The following is a 17,839-nucleotide window of genomic DNA, read 5'->3' as shown; positions in this document are numbered from 1 at the left end:
CTGTACACGGGGGAAGCTGTGAGCTGTTGTGGCTGCTGCATGATGTAGGGTCACTTGGGCACTTGTCACGGTGGCAAGGAGTGGTGTTGGAACCCATCCCCCGGATAAACAGGCACCACGCTTAAGGTTTAGATAACTCAAGTGTGAATAGGTGTACAGGTGCAGGTGTGACAACCAGAGTCCAGTAGCTTCACTAGGATAACATTTACTTGTAAAAACTTCAGTTCAATACAAGTTAAGAACACTTTGGGGAATGCAGGTGTAGGCAAGAGGTAGTGGTAAAGAGTTGTGGGAGCAGGGTAGAATAGAGGAACATCTTGAAGGCCCTGTCCATGTAGCAATGTACTCTGCCAGGATAACGTAGTTGAGAACAGAAGAAGAAGATACTCCTACTCAAGTATAGGTACTCTATTCTGACCGACTTTTGCCCCAAAGTGTTGGATTCCTGTCCTAGTAGGGTAGTACGAGTTCCCAGGACTTTGCAACTGAGTTGAGCAGATTTTTAGAGCCTTCCCAGAATAGCAGGATGGCCAGATTACCAGTCCGTGGGCCGCCCGGGCTGCATCAAAAAAAAAAAATCACCGCCGCGGCCCGTTTCTCTTCCCTGTCCGCTTCTGCCCGCTCCGGTCACCGCAGTCCGCTCGGTCCGCCTCCTGTCACCGGATCACAGCCTCTGCCCCCTCCGGTCACTGCAGCCCGCTCGGCCCGCCCCTGACGTGCGCCGCTAATCCAATCAACGTGGGGCCGCTGCGGCCAGCCGTGGAACGCGTGTTACGTGCACCGCAGCGGCCCCACGCTGCTCTACGTTGATTGGATTAGCGGCGCACGTCAGGGGCGGGCCGAGCGGGCTAAGGTGACTGTAGCGGGCAGAGGCTGTGATCCGGTGACAGGAGGCGGGCCGAGCGGGCTGCTGTGACCGGAGCGGGCAGAGGCGGGCTCCGGTGACAGGATGCGGACCGAGCGGGCTGCGGTGACCGAGGCGGGCTCCGGTGACAGGAGGCGGACCGAGCGGGCTGTGGTGATAGGAGGTAACAGGAGCGGGCTGCAGAGACCGGGGGCCATCTATAAAGGAGGGGGGAGAAGAGAGAGGGGGGCCATCTATAAAGTAGGGGGGAGAAGAGAGGGGGCCATCTATAAAGAAGGGGGGAGAAGAGAGAGGGGGGCCATCTATAAAGGAGGGGGGAGAAGAGAGAGGGGGACCATCTATAAAGGAGGGGGGAGAAGAGAGAGGGGGCCATCTATAAAGGAGGGGGGAGAAGAGAGAGGGGGGCCATCTATAAAGGAGGGGGGAGAAGAGAGGGGGTCATCTATAAAGGAGGGGGGAGAAGAGAGAGGGGGCCATCTATAAAGTAGGGGGGGGGGAGAGAGAGGGGGGCCATCTATAAAGGAGGGGGGAGAAGAGAGAGGGGGGGCCATCTATAAAGGAGGGGGGAGAAGAGAGGGGGTCATCTATAAAGGAGGGGGGAGAAGAGAGAGGGGGCCATCTATAAAGTAGGGGGGGGGGGAGAGAGAGGGGGGCCATCTATAAAGGAGGGGGAAGAAGAGAGGGGGCCATCTATAAAGGAGGGGGGAGAAGAGAGGGGGCCATCTATAAAGGAGGAGGGAGAAGAGAGAGGGGGCCATCTATAAAGTAGGGGGGAGAAGAGAGAGGGGGCCATCTATAAAGGAGGGGGGAGAAGAGAGAGGGGGCCATCTATAAAGTAGGGGGGAGAAGAGAGAGGGGGCCATCTATAAAGGAGGGGGGAGAAGAGAGAGGGGGCCATCTATAAAGTAGGGGGGAGAAGAGAGAGGGGGGCCATCTATAAAGGAGGGGGGAGAAGAGAGAGGGGGCCATCTATAAAGTAGGGGGGAGAAGAGAGAGGGGGCCATCTATAAAGGAGGGGGAAGAAGAGAGAGGGGGCCATCTATAAAGGAGGGGGGAGATGAGAGAGCGGGCCATCTATAAAGGAGGGGGGAGAAGAGAGAGGGGGCCATCTATAAAGGAGGGGGGAGAAGAGAGAGGGGGGCATCTATAACAGAGGGGGGCATCTATAAGGGAGGGGGAGAAGAGAGAGGGGGCCATCTATAAAGGAGGGGGGAGAAGAGAGAGGGGGCCATCTATAAAGGAGGGGGGAGAAGAGAGAGGGGGCCATCTATAAAGGAGGGGGGAGAAGAGAGAGGGGGCCATCTATAAAGGAGGGGGGAGAAGAGAGAGGGGGCCATCTATAAAGGAGGGGGGAGAAGAGAGAGGGGGGCATCTATAACAGAGGGGGGCATCTATAAGGGAGGGGGAGAAGAGAGAGGGGGCCATCTATAAAGGAGGGGGGAGAAGAGAGAGGGGGCCATTTATAAAGTAGGGGGGAGAAGAGAGGGGGGCCATCTATAAAGGAGGGGGGAGAAGAGAGAGGGGGCCATCTATAAAGTAGGGGGGAGAAGAGAGAGGGGGCCATCTATAAAGGAGGGGGGAGAAGAGAGAGGGAGCCATCTATAAAGGAGGGGGGAGAAGAGAGAGGGGGCCATCTATAAAGGAGGGGGGAGAAGAGAGAGGGGGGCATCTATAACAGAGGGGGGCATCTATAAGGGAGGGGGAGAAGAGAGAGGGGGCCATCTATAAAGGAGGGGGGGAGAAGAGAGAAGGGGCCATCTATAAAGGAGGGGGGAAAAAAGAGAGGGGGCCATCTATAAAGGAGGGGGGAGAAGAGAGAGGGGGCATCTATAACAGAGGGGGCCATCTATAAGAGAGGGGGGATAAGAGAGGGGGCCATCTATAAGGGGGCTACATAGAGGGATGCATATACAATGAGGGGGTCACATAAAGTCAGCCTACCCACTAAATGAGGGTGTAAAGGGGACAGTACAGATGTGCAGTTAGTATAGAGATGAGGATGGTGTCAGAGTGAGGAGCCTAATATGTCTGTCTGCGGTGACATTAGTCAGTATGCGGTGGGATTAGTCAGTATGCGGTGGTATTAGTCAGTATGCGGTGGTATTAGTCAGTGTGTGGTGGTATTAGTATGTGGAGGTGTCAGTCAGTATGCTGTGATATTAGTTAGTATGTGGTGGTATTAGTTAGTATGCGGTGACATTAGTCAGTATGCGGTGGTATTAGTCAGTATGCAGTGGTATTAGTCAGTATGTGGTGGTATTAGTTAGTATGTGGTTGTATTAGTCAGTATGCGGTTGCATTAGTCAGTATGCGGTGGTATTAATCAGTATGTGGTGGTATTAGTCAGTGTGTGGTGGTATTAGTCAGTGTGTGGTGGTATTAGTCAGTATGTGGTGGTGGTGTTAAACTGAGCACAGTGACCGGGCCAGAAGCAGTCTGTCTCTGTACACTGTGTAGTGGTGATGACCTGTAACTGCAGCTCAGCTACATAGTACAGAGACAGAAGCTTCTGACCCCATTTACTGTGTTATTATCTGTAATTCCAGTCATGGCCGTGATGATACATGTAGCCGTGCTGCACTCACAACATCCTCTCATAACTTATCACCGCACGGTGAGTGGGCCTGTGTGCTCGGAAATGCCAGGGCTGATTTTTAGTCCCAGTCCGGCCCTGCAGAATAGCCATGCGTTACAGTAGGATACTTCAGCTTAGTACAAGCTATTTGTCCTACTGGGGTCAGTACCTAGCTTCAGGATTACTGCTCTGTGTCTTTCAGAAGGTACCCCTGGCATGGAGAAGGGTCTCCCCAGAGGACGTCTCTCCCTCCTGGAGTTCTAGCACTGCTTCCTATCTGTAGTCACCAACATAGAAGAAGTACTCTTTGGGTCTCAGGTGTCTCTCTCTCCATCTCCACTGACTCAACATGAAGACACCACCACCACCACCACCAGTAACTAGCTCCTTTTTATAGGGAAACCTTAGCTAACCTAAGATTGGTGGTACTGTGTGTGTGAACAAGCAAGAAGAGAGGTGATACACCTGTAACAGGACAATAATACAACATGTGACAGTTAAATCCATGAAACCTTCAGCTGTGCTCGCCTAGTACACAATAAATAATACAGCGACAGAGGGGAAAACACTTAAAACACTCTCCTTCATCCCCTTCTGTGCAAAACCTAAGAGAGTTACAATAGAATGTTTACAATAGGGAACTCCAGTTCGACCATATTAAGTCCAATACACTTGTAGAGAAAGCACAGCAGTATTTTCATTATATAATATACTATAATATATAGCAGTATTTTTATAATGACAACATGCTTGTGGTAGGGGAGCAGTTTATCTTGTTTTAGGCTAGTATTATATGAAACCGTTCAACGTAAATTATGTAGTGTCACAGAACGAATTGCACAAAAAGTAAAGATGAAAAGCGATAACGGTTGAAGTAGAAATTTGTTTAGTTACATTCTTACTGACGTTGGGCTGTCACCAGTTGTAAATATCTTGTGCTGTACTACGTAAGGCGTGATCCCAGGAAGCCTTGTTCTCCCGGGAAAAGTCATCTCTCCCAAGTGCTGTGCCGTCTCCCAGGCCTTCCATATAGACTTCATTGATATGTAGCACGGGCTTGTTCATCTTTTTCTACTGATGTTTCAACAACCGCTACATGATGGTGCATGGGTCTGACCATTGGCGGAATCACCTCAGTTCATCTTAGATTTGTCTTCCAAACCCAACAGCACATTGGCCTCTAAGTGACTAATACATTTTCTATGGATTTATTTTCATTGTTGCATAATATTTTAGTTTTTTTTAAGTAACAGTTTTTGATTAAACTTCATTGAATGTACCTATAAAATGATTAGCGTAGCAATGTGCATTTCTCCAAATAACTTAACCCCTTCAGGACGAAACTAATTTTCATTTTTGCACTTTCATTTTTTCCTCATTGTGTTTAAAAGGCCGTAGCGCGTGCATTTTTTCACCTACAGACTACAAAATATTTGTGCAGTGAAATTGAAAAATTTAAAACTTAAAAGAAAAAACTAAATGTGTTTAAAATTGCTCTATTCCCATCCTTTTACCTATCCCAACGCTTTTATCCTTTGGTCTTTGGGGCTATGTGAGGTGCGCCATGTGATTTTTTTGCGCCATGATCTGTACTTTCTTTCTACCTTTCTTGCGTATATGTGACTTTTTATTACAATTTTTCAGGATTTGATGTGACAAAGAAATCCTCAATTTTGCATTTATGACGTTTACTGTGCAAGATCAGGAATTTGATAATTTAATAGTTCAGGTGATTACACACAAGGCGACACCAAATATGGTGGTGGGGGGGATTTTTTTTTTTCATTAATAAAAAAAAACAACTTTTTTTACTGTACACATTCACTTTTAGTACCCCTGGGGGACTTTTATTATTACTGCAGTGATCTCCTATAGAGATCAATGCAGTATACTTAATACTGCACTGATTGATTAGATCTGCAGATCTGCAGTTTGCCGAGCCAGGATCAGCTTCAGTGAGACACTGAGCCCTGGCCCGGTAAGTAGAAGGAATCCCCCTCCCCTGATCATATCTTGGGGTGGGTCCCCCCAGTAGACACCAGGGAGAGGAGTACAGAAGACATTTAAATGCAGCTGTCAGTTTTGATAGCTGCATTTAAATGTCTAAACAGACGCGGTCCGGTGCTGCAGATAGCAGCTGGGATCGGGGTGGTTCAGAGCGGGGTTGCCGTACGAGCCCTCTCTGAACCCCCCCACCCGCATGAGAACACACGTCTATGTTCTGATGGGGGTGGGGGTTAAAGTGTCACATGTCATAGAGCCATGTCAAAAGTTTTTATCAGTCTGGGTTCAAACCCGTGCCAATCGTCAGAATGAGAGTGGAGAGGACCGTGCTCCCTGCTCTGTCAGCATAATCAGTCGGGCTCCATAGACTTACATTATGAGCCCGACTAATGACGTGACACAGGGCGTGGTCTTCTCCCGTCTTATTCTCCCAATCGGTATGGGTCTGAACACTCAGACCTGGACCGATCAAAACTTTTGACATGGCTCTATGACATGTCAAAAGTTTTCTATGATGGCAGTGACACTATAAATTTTCAAAGTGGCATCTAAATATCGATCTCTAATATTTTGGGGCAAGAAAACAATTACCAGTTTTCCATAGAGTTTTGGTCTCAACATCCAATGGTCATCCTGGAACCATCTAATATCATATGTTGAGGGACCACTGTAATACATTCAAGGACCCCTGCAGTGCTTCTCACCCTTTTTTTATTCACAGGTGCTTGTGGCTTGTCTGCACATTTATGGTGGCTCTTTATGGCCCCGGTGACAACTGTCCACGTATGCTTTCAGTTGTGATTTGCAGCAGGTTAAAAATCCCTTCAATTACTGTGAGCACAGGCATGTGCTCCCTATTAGTCGGTACACTAAAAACAATTATTATTATTTTATTTTTTTTTGCAAAATTTTCTTTCTTTATTTTTATTTCTTGTAGTGAGGCTCAGGTGCAGATTATGGTACAGAAGAGAAAGGAATTTTTCAATAACTTTTTCCCCATCATCTCATAAAGAGCATGTCACCAGCTGTGGCCAACTGGAAAACAAAGAACATGGAGAGCAACAGCTACACAGAGTAACATGGCATGTAGCTTCTGTAACAGGACTGAGAAACATGGATTTTCAGAGAGTACAGACAAAGATCTGAGGGCAACATTTCCACATTTGTTTATGTCATGTCTTGCATGTTACTATGTTATCAATAATAAATTGTTTGATTGTATTAATAGATATGGGTTTTAGACAGGTGTGGAGAGATTGCTAAGGAAATTCTCAAAAATAGAATAATAGTTTATATTTATGCAACCTTTAAAGAGGAACCCGCCCCCCCCAACATGAGATGTTACTATCATTAAATATCTTAGGGGGCCCTGATTACACACCTTTTTTTTTTTTACAGTTTATTGATGCGCCCTCCCCTTCCGGAGATATGTGGGTTTATAAGGCCACCTCACCTCATACAGTGACCATGTTGTAGAGGTAGATACCAGCTCTACAAAGGCTCTGCGCACCAAGTAAGGGATTACAGTGCAGTTATATCCAGTGACTCACAGGTAGCATCTTCACTGAATGACTCAAAGAGGTGTCTACTCTAAGTGAATCACAGGGACACCTCTGAGTGAATCATAAGACCGTCTCCTCTTCTCTGATTGCTCAATTTGTATATCCTCTACCATTCCTCCGGGAGGACTTCTCCAAGCTGTGACTCGTCTCCACAGAATCTGCCAGACCAACATTTTAGACTCCTTATTCTTGCACCTTCCTCATCTCTATATAAACTCCACATCTGTGCCCTAATATAGTGGGTAGGCCCAACTCTGTGCCCCCATATCATATTAGGCCTTTTTTATGCCCCTTTGTGTAGCTCTCATATAGTATTAGGCCTCTATATGGAGCTCTGACATACTATTAAGCCCCTCGATAAAACTCCTTTATAATATCAGGAGTGTCTGTGCAGGTCCCATATAGTATTAGGCCTCTCCATATAGCATAAGCAGCTTCCCTCTGTGCATTCCTTATGTAGTAGATGTCACTCTCTATATATCCCCTTTAAAATATATGCCCCCTCTGGGTTTCTCCTATATAGTATGTGGCCCCCTTTGTGCAACCCATACATAGTAAATTGACCCCCTCTGTGCATTCCTCATATGGAACCCTCTGTGTTTCTCCTATATAGTATATGACCCCCTTTGTGCATCCCACATATAGTAGATAACCCCCTGTGCTGAAGCCCCCTAAAGTATATGGATGGTCCCATGTGCTTCTGCCCCCTATAGTAGATGGCCCCCTAAGCTGGTGTCCCCCCAATAGTAGATGGCATATTGTGCTGCTTCTCCTATAGTAGATGGCCCCCCTGTGCTGCTGCTCCCTATAGTAGATGGCCCCCTGTGCTGCTGCTCCCTATAGTAGATAGCCCCCTGTGCTGCTGCCCCCCACCCCCACTATAGTAGATGGCATCTATGCTGCTTCTGCTGCCCCCTTGTAGATAGCCCCCTATGATGACCCTTTCTGCTGTTACTGCCCCTCCAACGCACTCCTCCATGAATGCTCCTGGCCCGGCATAAGCTTCTGACTTCCAGCACAGTGTGTGCTACAGATGCTGCCTCCCCTTGAAGTCCATTGTCTTAAAGGCACACACGCAATTGAATAGCGCACTTACCTGAGAATCCGCGACAGCGCTGCAGTGCAACACATCACTCAGGGGCCAACCAAAGGATCAGAGGATGTTCTGGTGGGCCACTGAGTGAGTGCTGTGCCACTTGAGTTTAGATCGATCCCTTGGGTGGCCTCCCAATCCGCCCACATGATAATCCACCCATGCGTGTATACCTAATACATTCCCCTGTACTGTACTGTATACCTTCCCCTGACCTGAGAAATTGGTGAGGGATGGGGGCTCATCGTGGGGTTTGACCATCCCCCTCAAATAGGGTTGGAACATTTATGGTCGGTATGGCGCATTCTGGGGATCTCACAAAGGTCTAAGGCCTGAGAGCGGGGACGGGCATGGTAGCCAAAATGCTGAGCCTGGAGGGCAGCTGGAGGCAAGGTTATTACTTGGTTAATATTCAGTCGGGCACCAGATCTTTGTACAAGGACCTCCCCTGTATGTAAATTATTTCCATGGGAAGAAGGTGTAAATGGGGGTAGAATTAGGAAGGGGCTTCAAGGGTATCAAATATTTCTCCAGATTTTTACCAAACTTTACCAAGTTTTTTCTTGTTTGTATGAATTTCTATTGCTGTTACAGATCCCAGTTTCCACTTGAAAATGACAGCCGGCGGCTGCCAGCTGAACCCGGGAGTGACAGAATGGAGGCACCGGTGCGTTTATGTTGTTGTTTATTATTATCTCGCACCCTCCGGCATTCCTCCCTTTTTTAAATTTGGTGGAAATTCTCCTTTAATACTTCAGTTCATGCTATAGCTGGAGGAAGAAAGGAGGAACTCCGAAGGTAACAATTGTCAGAAAGTTAGATTGATTTGTAAGTTACTTCCATTTAAAAATCTCCACTCTTCCAGTTCTTATCAGCTGCTGTATGTCCTGCAGGAAGGGTGCATTCTCTCCAGTCTGACACACTGCTCTCTGCTGCCACCTCTGTCCATGTCAGGAACTGTCCAGAGCAGTAGCAAATCCCAATAGAAAACTTCTCCTGCTCTGGACAGTTCCTGACATGGACAGAGGTGGCAGCAGAGAGCACTGTGTCAGACTGGGAAGAATACACCACTTCCTGCAGGACATACAGCAGCTGATAAGTACAGGAAGAGTGGAGATTTTTAAAATAAAAGTCATTTACAAGTCTGTATAAATTTCTGACTCTTGATCTGATTTTTCTTTTTGCTCTGGAGTACCCCTTTAATAATTCCAATAAATCAGCAACCAGAAATACAACCACCACATCATGAAAAAGCAGTTTTATTCCAAAGTAAGTAAAACTCATGAAAACATTGTATCCCTTGTAGCACGTAGCTGCTTCACTCGACTGGCACAATGAGCATTTCACCACTTATAATATGGTTGGACCTCTATGTCTTCTACACTAGCAAATATATTCTGTCATTGATGCAACACAATTGTATATTTATTAGTAACAGGATAATTACAATCCTTGTCTACCCCAAACCCAGAATGTACATATAACTATGGATGAGAATAGGGAAGTTTACCATGGATGCAATTCAATGACGGCACCTTAGTAAATGAGGTCCATTAAATCTATATAAAAACTGTTCATCATTTTACTTATATTGTTCTGGTGTTAAAGCGGAATTCTGGGATTCCTCTAATGTCTAGTCTAATGCAGGGCATCATCAGAATAGATACTAGGTTTGATTTGGGGAATAATTTCAGCTTGGGGCTTGTTTCATATCCCAACTTTAACGTTTTTTGACCCCCACATTACATTCTACCAAATTTTAACCTTCGAATTTAACGCCCCACTCTCCCTCTTTCCGTATCTCAGACCAAAGGAGTTCCAGTTATAGGTGGACAGATCCTTCTCTCTTTCCACCAGTAAGGCTCCTTCAGGTGCAGGAATCACTCGGCCGGGAATCGGGAGGTCAGAAGGCCACAGCTGACCGGACGGGGACATTTTCTTCCTTCGACACAAAAGGGCAAGTATAGGCGATTGTTCGATCCTCCATGTAGTAGGTATTTTATCGGGACACGGTAAAGAGCTGAGCCCCGGAACCAAACTGATTTCCTCTCCTGTATGACAGACACAACAGTTATTAGTATGCTTTTTATTAGCTACCAAGGAAACACAGATTTTAGTTCATATTTCCTTTACATATTGGAACCATACGTTTTTATTTTTTGTTGATTTTTTTGTTAAAGTGTCATTTTTTTTATACATACAATATTTCTGTCTGCCTGTAGTCACCACTAGGGGAGTGCAAAAGCTTACTGCATACTTATGATGTGCTGAACTCAATGATAGAGGATGTAGTAGGGTCCTCAAAGTGAAATTGTCCCCAATAGGTAAGGAAAACTTCTAACTTCTTCACTCTAAATTTGAATGGGCTCCAGTGGTATACAGTGACAGAAAAGGAAGCACAATGGCTTCCTGTTGTAGTCTCACCATGCCCCCCTGCTTCCAGTCAGGCCTGATTGATGTCACGGCCGCGGCGGCGTCCCGTGCTCCGGGCCGCCGCCGCGACTCCCCACTGCCCCATGCAGCAGCCGGTGTCCGTAGGCAGGGACCCGGCGCTGCTGTCACTTCGGCCCCGGGGGGCGCCTTACCTCTCCACGCTCCTGTCCGTCGCTGTGTCGGCCGGCGCGCGCGTCCCCGCCTCCTAGGGCGCGCGCGCGCCGGCTGTCTCAGATTTAAAGGGGCAGTGCTCTCCTAATTGGTCCATGTGCACAATCACTCCCTATAAATTCCAGCCCTGCCCCACTACAGGTGTTGGAGCCTCTACATGCTTCCCATAGCGTTTGGCCCAGCTCCCTGTTGTTCCTGTGTCCTGTCCGTTACCTGGTCCCTAGTCCCTGTTCCTGAGTCCTGTCCGTTACCTGGTCCCTAGTCCCTGTTCCTGGTTCCTGTTCCCCTGTCACTCCACCTGTTCCTGTGTCCAGCTTGTCACGTGCTCTCTCATCTGCAGACTATTGCCTGTGCCTGTGACTATCTCCAGCCACGCCTCGCCTGCCGACACCAGCAACCAAGCCAGGGGTAGCGACCTGGGGGTCGCCTGCCGCAGCAAGTCCATCCCGCCTTGCGGCGGGCTCTGGTGAAAACCAGCGGCCCCTTAGACTCCGCTCCCTGGTGAGGTTTGTGCCATCGCTGGTGCCGGTCCAGTGGATCCACTACTCCGGGCGTTACAGTAGGCTCCAACCATGGATCCCGGCGAGGTGCCTGATCTCCGTGACGTCGCCAGAGTGGTCGCGCAACAGGCTCAACAAATCCAGCAACAGTCGCAGCAAATCCAGCAATTGACTGCCGCCCTACAGCAGCATGCTACAGCCCAGCGCTCACCACCACCAGCAGCTACCTCGAGACTTCGACTGGCCCTCCCGACTAAATATGGAGGCGATCCCAAGTTGTGCAGGGGATTCCTGGCTCAGTGCACCATGCATATTGAACTTTTAAGTAGTCAGTTTCCCACCGAGCGCTCTAAAGTGGCTTTCATCATCAGCCTATTGGAGGGTAGAGCTCTGGCCTGGGCTACGCCGCTGTGGGACCGAGATGACCCTGTTGCTGCCAATCTCCGAACCTTCCTGGCCGAGTTTCGCTCCGTCTTTGAGGAACCTGCCCGTGCTACTTCAGCTGAGACAGCTCTCCTCAACCTCTCTCAAGGGAGCTCCTCTGTTGGTGACTATGCCATCCAGTTCCGCACCCTGGCAGCTGAATTGGACTGGAACGAGGCCGCCCTATTAGCCACCTTCAAGAAGGGCCTTTCCACTCGAGTGAAAGATGTGCTCGCTGCCCGAGACCTTCCTACCTCCTTGAACGAACTCATTCTACTGGCTACCAGAGTCGACACCAGGTTTTCCGAGAGAGAGGAGGAGGTCCGACAAGAACGGCGTCTGAGTCTGCCCCGTCGCCATCCTCGGTTGGCACCGGTATTCCAAAATCCCGTTGCTCCTATGCCCCAGTCGTCTCCAGAAGTGCCTATGCAGGTGGATCGAGCTCGCTTGACGACTGAAGAAAGGGCCCGTCGACTAGAGCTGAATCTCTGCCTATACTGCGGTGGCGCTGATCACTTTCGGCAGAGATGTCCCCAACGTCCTCAGCGTCCGGGAAACGCTCGCACCTAGGTCCAGTGGGAGAGGTCTCCCTAGGTGTGAATGCCACCTCTCCAAGATTGACTATGCCAGTCTCCATCCTGACACCCTCAGGGCAAGTTCTCCAGACTACGGCCCTCATCGACTCTGGCGCTGCTGGCAGTTTCATTTCTGCTTCGTTGGTCCAAAGATGGCGGCTACCCGTGATACAGCTAGCCCAACCCCGGTCTATCTCTTCGATCACGGGCGAGATTCTTACCGAAGCTGTGCACTGCCAGACTGAACCCCTAGTCCTCCAGGTGGGCGCCTTACATCAGGAGAGGATCTCCTTCTATGTCTTGCGCCATTCCTCCTCCGCCATCTTGCTGGGTCTTCCTTGGCTGCAATTACATACCCCTAAGCTGGACTGGAGAACTGGGGAGGTTCTCAGCTGGGGCCAGGACTGTCCTAATAGGTGTCTGAGACCTCCTCAACCCAAGTGCTCTACGAGGTCACCTGCTAATGCCAAGCCTTTGTCTGGTCTACCGCACGAATACCAAGACTTTACTGATGTCTTCTCGGCCAAGGAGGCAGACTCTCTACCACCTCATCGGTCCTATGATTGCCCTATAGACCTTCTTCCTGGAACTTCTCCCCCACGTGGTCGAGTATACCCTCTCTCTGTGCCTGAGACGGAAGCTATGTCCTCCTACATCCGGGAGAACTTACAGAAGGGCTTCATCCGTAAATCCACGTCTCCCGCTGGCGCTGGATTTTTCTTTGTACAGAAGAAGGACGGTTCCCTCCGCCCATGCATAGACTACCGGGGCTTAAATAAGGTGACTGTCAAGAACCGCTATCCTCTTCCGCTAATCCCAGAACTATTCGACCGTCTCCGTGGAGCTAGGATCTTCTCCAAGTTGGATCTCAGGGGAGCGTATAACCTGATCCGTATTCGTGAAGGAGACGAATGGAAGACCGCTTTCAACACCAGAGATGGGCACTACGAATATCTGGTCATGCCATTCGGCCTATGCAACGCCCCAGCGGTCTTCCAGGAATTCGTGAATGATTTATTCCGCGATCTCCTCTACGTCTGCGTCATTGTCTATCTTGACGACATCCTGGTCTTCTCCCACGACCAGCAGACCCACGTGTCCCATGTACGACAGGTTCTACGGAGACTACGGGCCAACCGTTTGTATGCCAAGCTGGAGAAGTGCGTTTTCCATCAGCGCAGCCTGCCGTTTCTTGGATACATTGTCTCCGACCGGGGCCTACAGATGGATCCTGCCAAGCTCTCAGCTGTTCTCCAGTGGCCTCGTCCTGAGGGACTTAGAGCTATCCAACGATTCCTTGGATTTGCCAACTACTATCGGCAATTCATCCCTCACTTCTCTACCCTGGTTGCACCCATAGTGGCTCTCACAAAGAAGAAGGCGGATCCTAGACGCTGGCCTCCCGAGGCCGAACATGCCTTCAATAGCCTAAAGTCTGCCTTTGCCTCCGCTCCTGCTCTAGTCCGCCCGGATGTCTCCAAGCCGTTTTCTCTTGAAGTTGATGCTTCCTCTGTGGGCGCCGGAGCAGTCCTCTCGCAAAGGGACACATCAGGCAAGACCAGAACCTGCGGGTTCTTTTCTAAGACTTTTTCCCCTGCCGAGAGGAACTATACTATAGGAGATCGGGAACTCCTGGCTATTAAGCTGGCACTGGAGGAGTGGCGTCATCTCCTAGAGGGGGCTAAACATCCCGTTAACATCTACACGGACCACAAGAACCTCCTCTACCTCCAATCGGCTCAACGCCTCAATCCCCGGCAGGCCAGGTGGTCCCTCTTCTTCTCTCGGTTCAACTTCACCATTCATTTCCGTCCAGCCGAGAAGAATATCAAGGCCGATGCGTTATCCCGAGCATCCGATGTTATGGGGCAAGAGGAATCTCCTCGACACATAATACCTCCCGATCGCCTAGTACCAGTTGCCACTTCTACTCTGCAGCAGTTGCCTCCCGGTAAGACTTATGTGCGCCCCGCACTCCGTAAACGCATCTTGAAATGGGGTCATTCCTCTATGGTGGCCGGGCATCCGGGAGTTCTAAAGACCGGGCAACTGATCTCCCGCCACTACTGGTGGCCTAGCCTACTCCAGGATGTCAAAGACTTTGTGGCGTCCTGCACCATCTGTGCCAGAAACAAGTCCTCTCATCAAAGACCTGCCGGCCTACTTCAGCCCTTGCCAGTTCCAGACCGCCCCTGGTGTCATATAGGCATGGACTTTGTCACAGACTTACCTCCATCTGCGGGTAACACAGTCATCTGGGTTGTCACGGACCGCTTCTCCAAGATGTCCCACTTCGTGGCTCTTCCTGGATTACCATCATCCCCTCGCCTGGCCCAGCTGTTCTTTCAGCATATCTTCCGCCTCCATGGTCTTCCTCTTCATATAGTCTCTGACAGAGGCTCACAATTTGTCTCCAGATTCTGGCGTGCTCTCTGCTCTCTACTCCAAGTGAAGCTGGACTTCTCTTCGGCCTATCATCCTCAGACCAATGGGCAAGTGGAGAGGGTCAATCAGGTCCTTGGCAATTATCTTCGACATTTCGTCTCCGCTCGCCAGGACAACTGGTCCAGTCTGCTTCCTTGGGCAGAGTTTTCCTACAATCATCTGGACTCGAGCTCCACAGGCAAGTCACCCTTCTATGTGGTCTATGGACGTAACCCTCGTCCTCCTCTGCCTCTCTCTCCATCCTCTGAGGTCCCAGCCGTGGAGGAGTTGTTATCTGACCTGCAGTCAATCTGGGAACAGACTCGACAATCTCTGCTCAAGGCATCTGTCCGCATGAAGGACCAGGCGGATAAGAGAAGAAGACCCGCCATGAATTTTCTCCCTGGTGACAAAGTCTGGCTCTCGGCCAAATATGTCCGACTCAAGATTCCCAGCTACAAGTTGGGTCCTCGATTCCTCGGTCCTTTCTCGGTGCTAAAACGCCTCAACCCTGTCACCTACAAACTCCGCCTACCCCCTACGATGCGGATTCCAAACGCCTTCCATGTCTCCCTCTTAAAGCCAGTGGTCCTCAACCGGTTCTCCGATAAGGCTTCGCTCTCTGCTCCACAAGCCGTCTCTGATGACGTTTACATTGTCAAAGACATTCTGGCTATGAAAACTGTCAGAGGGAGACGATCCTTCCTAGTGGACTGGAAAGGATTTGGTCCTGAGGAGAGGTCCTGGGAACCCGAGGCTAACATCCTGGACCAAGACCTCATCAAGAGGTTCCTACAGGCCAGAAAGAGGGGGAGGCCAAAGGGGGGGGGTACTGTCACGGCCGCGGCGGCGTCCCGTGCTCCGGGCCGCCGCCGCGACTCCCCACTGCCCCATGCAGCAGCCGGTGTCCGTAGGCAGGGACCCGGCGCTGCTGTCACTTCGGCCCCGGGGGGCGCCTTACCTCTCCACGCTCCTGTCCGTCGCTGTGTCGGCCGGCGCGCGCGTCCCCGCCTCCTAGGGCGCGCGCGCGCCGGCTGTCTCAGATTTAAAGGGGCAGTGCTCTCCTAATTGGTCCATGTGCACAATCACTCCCTATAAATTCCAGCCCTGCCCCACTACAGGTGTTGGAGCCTCTACATGCTTCCCATAGCGTTTGGCCCAGCTCCCTGTTGTTCCTGTGTCCTGTCCGTTACCTGGTCCCTAGTCCCTGTTCCTGAGTCCTGTCCGTTACCTGGTCCCTAGTCCCTGTTCCTGGTTCCTGTTCCCCTGTCACTCCACCTGTTCCTGTGTCCAGCTTGTCACGTGCTCTCTCATCTGCAGACTATTGCCTGTGCCATCTCCAGCCACGCCTCGCCTGCCGACACCAGCAACCAAGCCAGGGGTAGCGACCTGGGGGTCGCCTGCCGCAGCAAGTCCATCCCGCCTTGCGGCGGGCTCTGGTGAAAACCAGCGGCCCCTTAGACTCCGCTCCCTGGTGAGGTTTGTGCCATCGCTGGTGCCGGTCCAGTGGATCCACTACTCCGGGCGTTACAATTGATAGGATCTGTGAGGCCCAGGAGACAGGTTCTTACATGTTCTTGCCTCCCTTTGGTCTATTCTCAACTCTACAAAAATCAAAAAAGCAAAAAGAGCTAATTGGGGAGACGCCAATAAAACATCACTTTTAATAATATTGATTAAAATAGAAAACACCCCACAAACATCTAATACCACAGCTGTGGTTCACACTAAATACAAAGAAATATACAAAGCCACGCACCAATATCGTGGCACTCACGGACCTCAACGCACCAATCTATGTGGTAGATGGATAATAAAAAGTTGGCCATAGAATCGCCCTGCAACCCCAAGGTCACAGGACCAAACCCAAAGGGCCCCCCCAAACCCAGCAGGTGCTTCCTGCTAATTGGAGTCACATGGGTCTTACAAGGAGAAGTGCTAGCCACTCATAAAGGGGAGAAAAGTAAAATACGACATGGAGAGAAAGGAGCGCTGCACCTCACACCTATGGCTGACACTAATGCCTCTTGGCTAAATTTAAAAACCAACGCCAGGATGTTGGTATATAGTTTGATCAAACATATTGCCTCATGTACCACATGCAGGTCCCTGGATCACATGAGTCCCTACACTAACTCCCCACTGTGTTGGTCAGCGAACGCCAACCCTGCAAAACGAGCGCAAGCAGGGAAGGGAGGGCATAGAATGGCCGTATTGTCCGTATTTTATGTTTTTCTCTTTTCTGAGTGCTAGCACTCCTCCTGGTAAGACCCATGTGATCCCAGTTTGCAGAAAACACCTGTACACACATGCCAAGTACCTCCTATTCTTCCCATTCTATCTGCAGGAGCAATGGTGAGTAGTAAGACCATGTTCACACTTGTGTTGCTTGGTGGCCACTTTCTCTGTTACCGGCGCCTGCTGGGTTTTGGGTGGCCTTTGGGGTTTGATCCTGTGATAGTAGGGTTGCAGGGCCATTCTATGGCCTCCCTTCCCTGTTTGCGCTTGCTTTTCGGAATTGGCGGTCGCTAACACAGTGGCGAGTTAGTGTAGGGACTCATGTGAGCCAGGGGACCTGTACCTGGTACATGGGGCAATATGGTTTGATCAATTTATATACCAACATCCTGGCGTTGGTTTTTAAATGTAGCCGAGAGGCATTGGTGTCAGCCATAGGTGTGAGGTGCAGCGGTTCCTTTATCTTTTTGTCTGAATAATAATAATAATAATAATAATCTCCTAAAAACCCCACGAGTGGTGACTGCACACAGAAAGATTTTCATCAGTTAAAGCAGATAATAATAAATAATACAAAAACATTAAAAAAAAATCTAAGTGTGGTCAGGGATAGCAGAGACATCTAATCCTGTACGTTAGTCACAGTAAGTAATTCATTAACTTATATACCCTAAATGTGGAACTGCAACTCCAGGACTAGATATAACCAGAGGGGGTGCCGAGGTGTCTGAGAGAGTCCAAAGACCCCTCTGCCACACTAATAAATATTATATATGGCACATGGTAGATGGGGGACACGTTACGTTTTGCTCTCGGGTCCCGGAAGTTATGCCTCAGAAATAAATTGTTAGTTAATGTAAAGAAGATGGTGTTTCTTCTAACCCTATATTTATATTAAGAAAGAAATGAATATAGTAAACTATTGTAATTTAGCATATTTTTCTAGCACTGCAAGTAAACAATAGTACATACCCAT

General features: G+C 49.6%; 1 protein-coding gene across 1 annotated transcript in view; it reads right to left on the bottom strand.

Moving 5' to 3' along the window:
* REN (renin) overlaps nucleotides 1-17,839 on the bottom strand; it is a 49,416-nt gene extending 31,577 nt beyond the window's left edge. The window contains exons 1-2 of the mRNA XM_069944867.1: nucleotides 17,836-17,839; nucleotides 9,853-10,150 (exon numbers count right to left, since the gene is read on the bottom strand). Coding sequence (XP_069800968.1) covers nucleotides 9,853-10,150; nucleotides 17,836-17,839 — 302 coding nt within the window. The remainder of the gene's footprint in view (nucleotides 1-9,852; nucleotides 10,151-17,835) is intronic.

This window comes from Dendropsophus ebraccatus, chromosome 11 (assembly GCF_027789765.1).
Source record: "Dendropsophus ebraccatus isolate aDenEbr1 chromosome 11, aDenEbr1.pat, whole genome shotgun sequence".
Lineage (NCBI taxonomy): Eukaryota > Metazoa > Chordata > Amphibia > Anura > Hylidae > Dendropsophus > Dendropsophus ebraccatus.
This window is presented reverse-complemented; position numbering and strand designations above follow the sequence as displayed.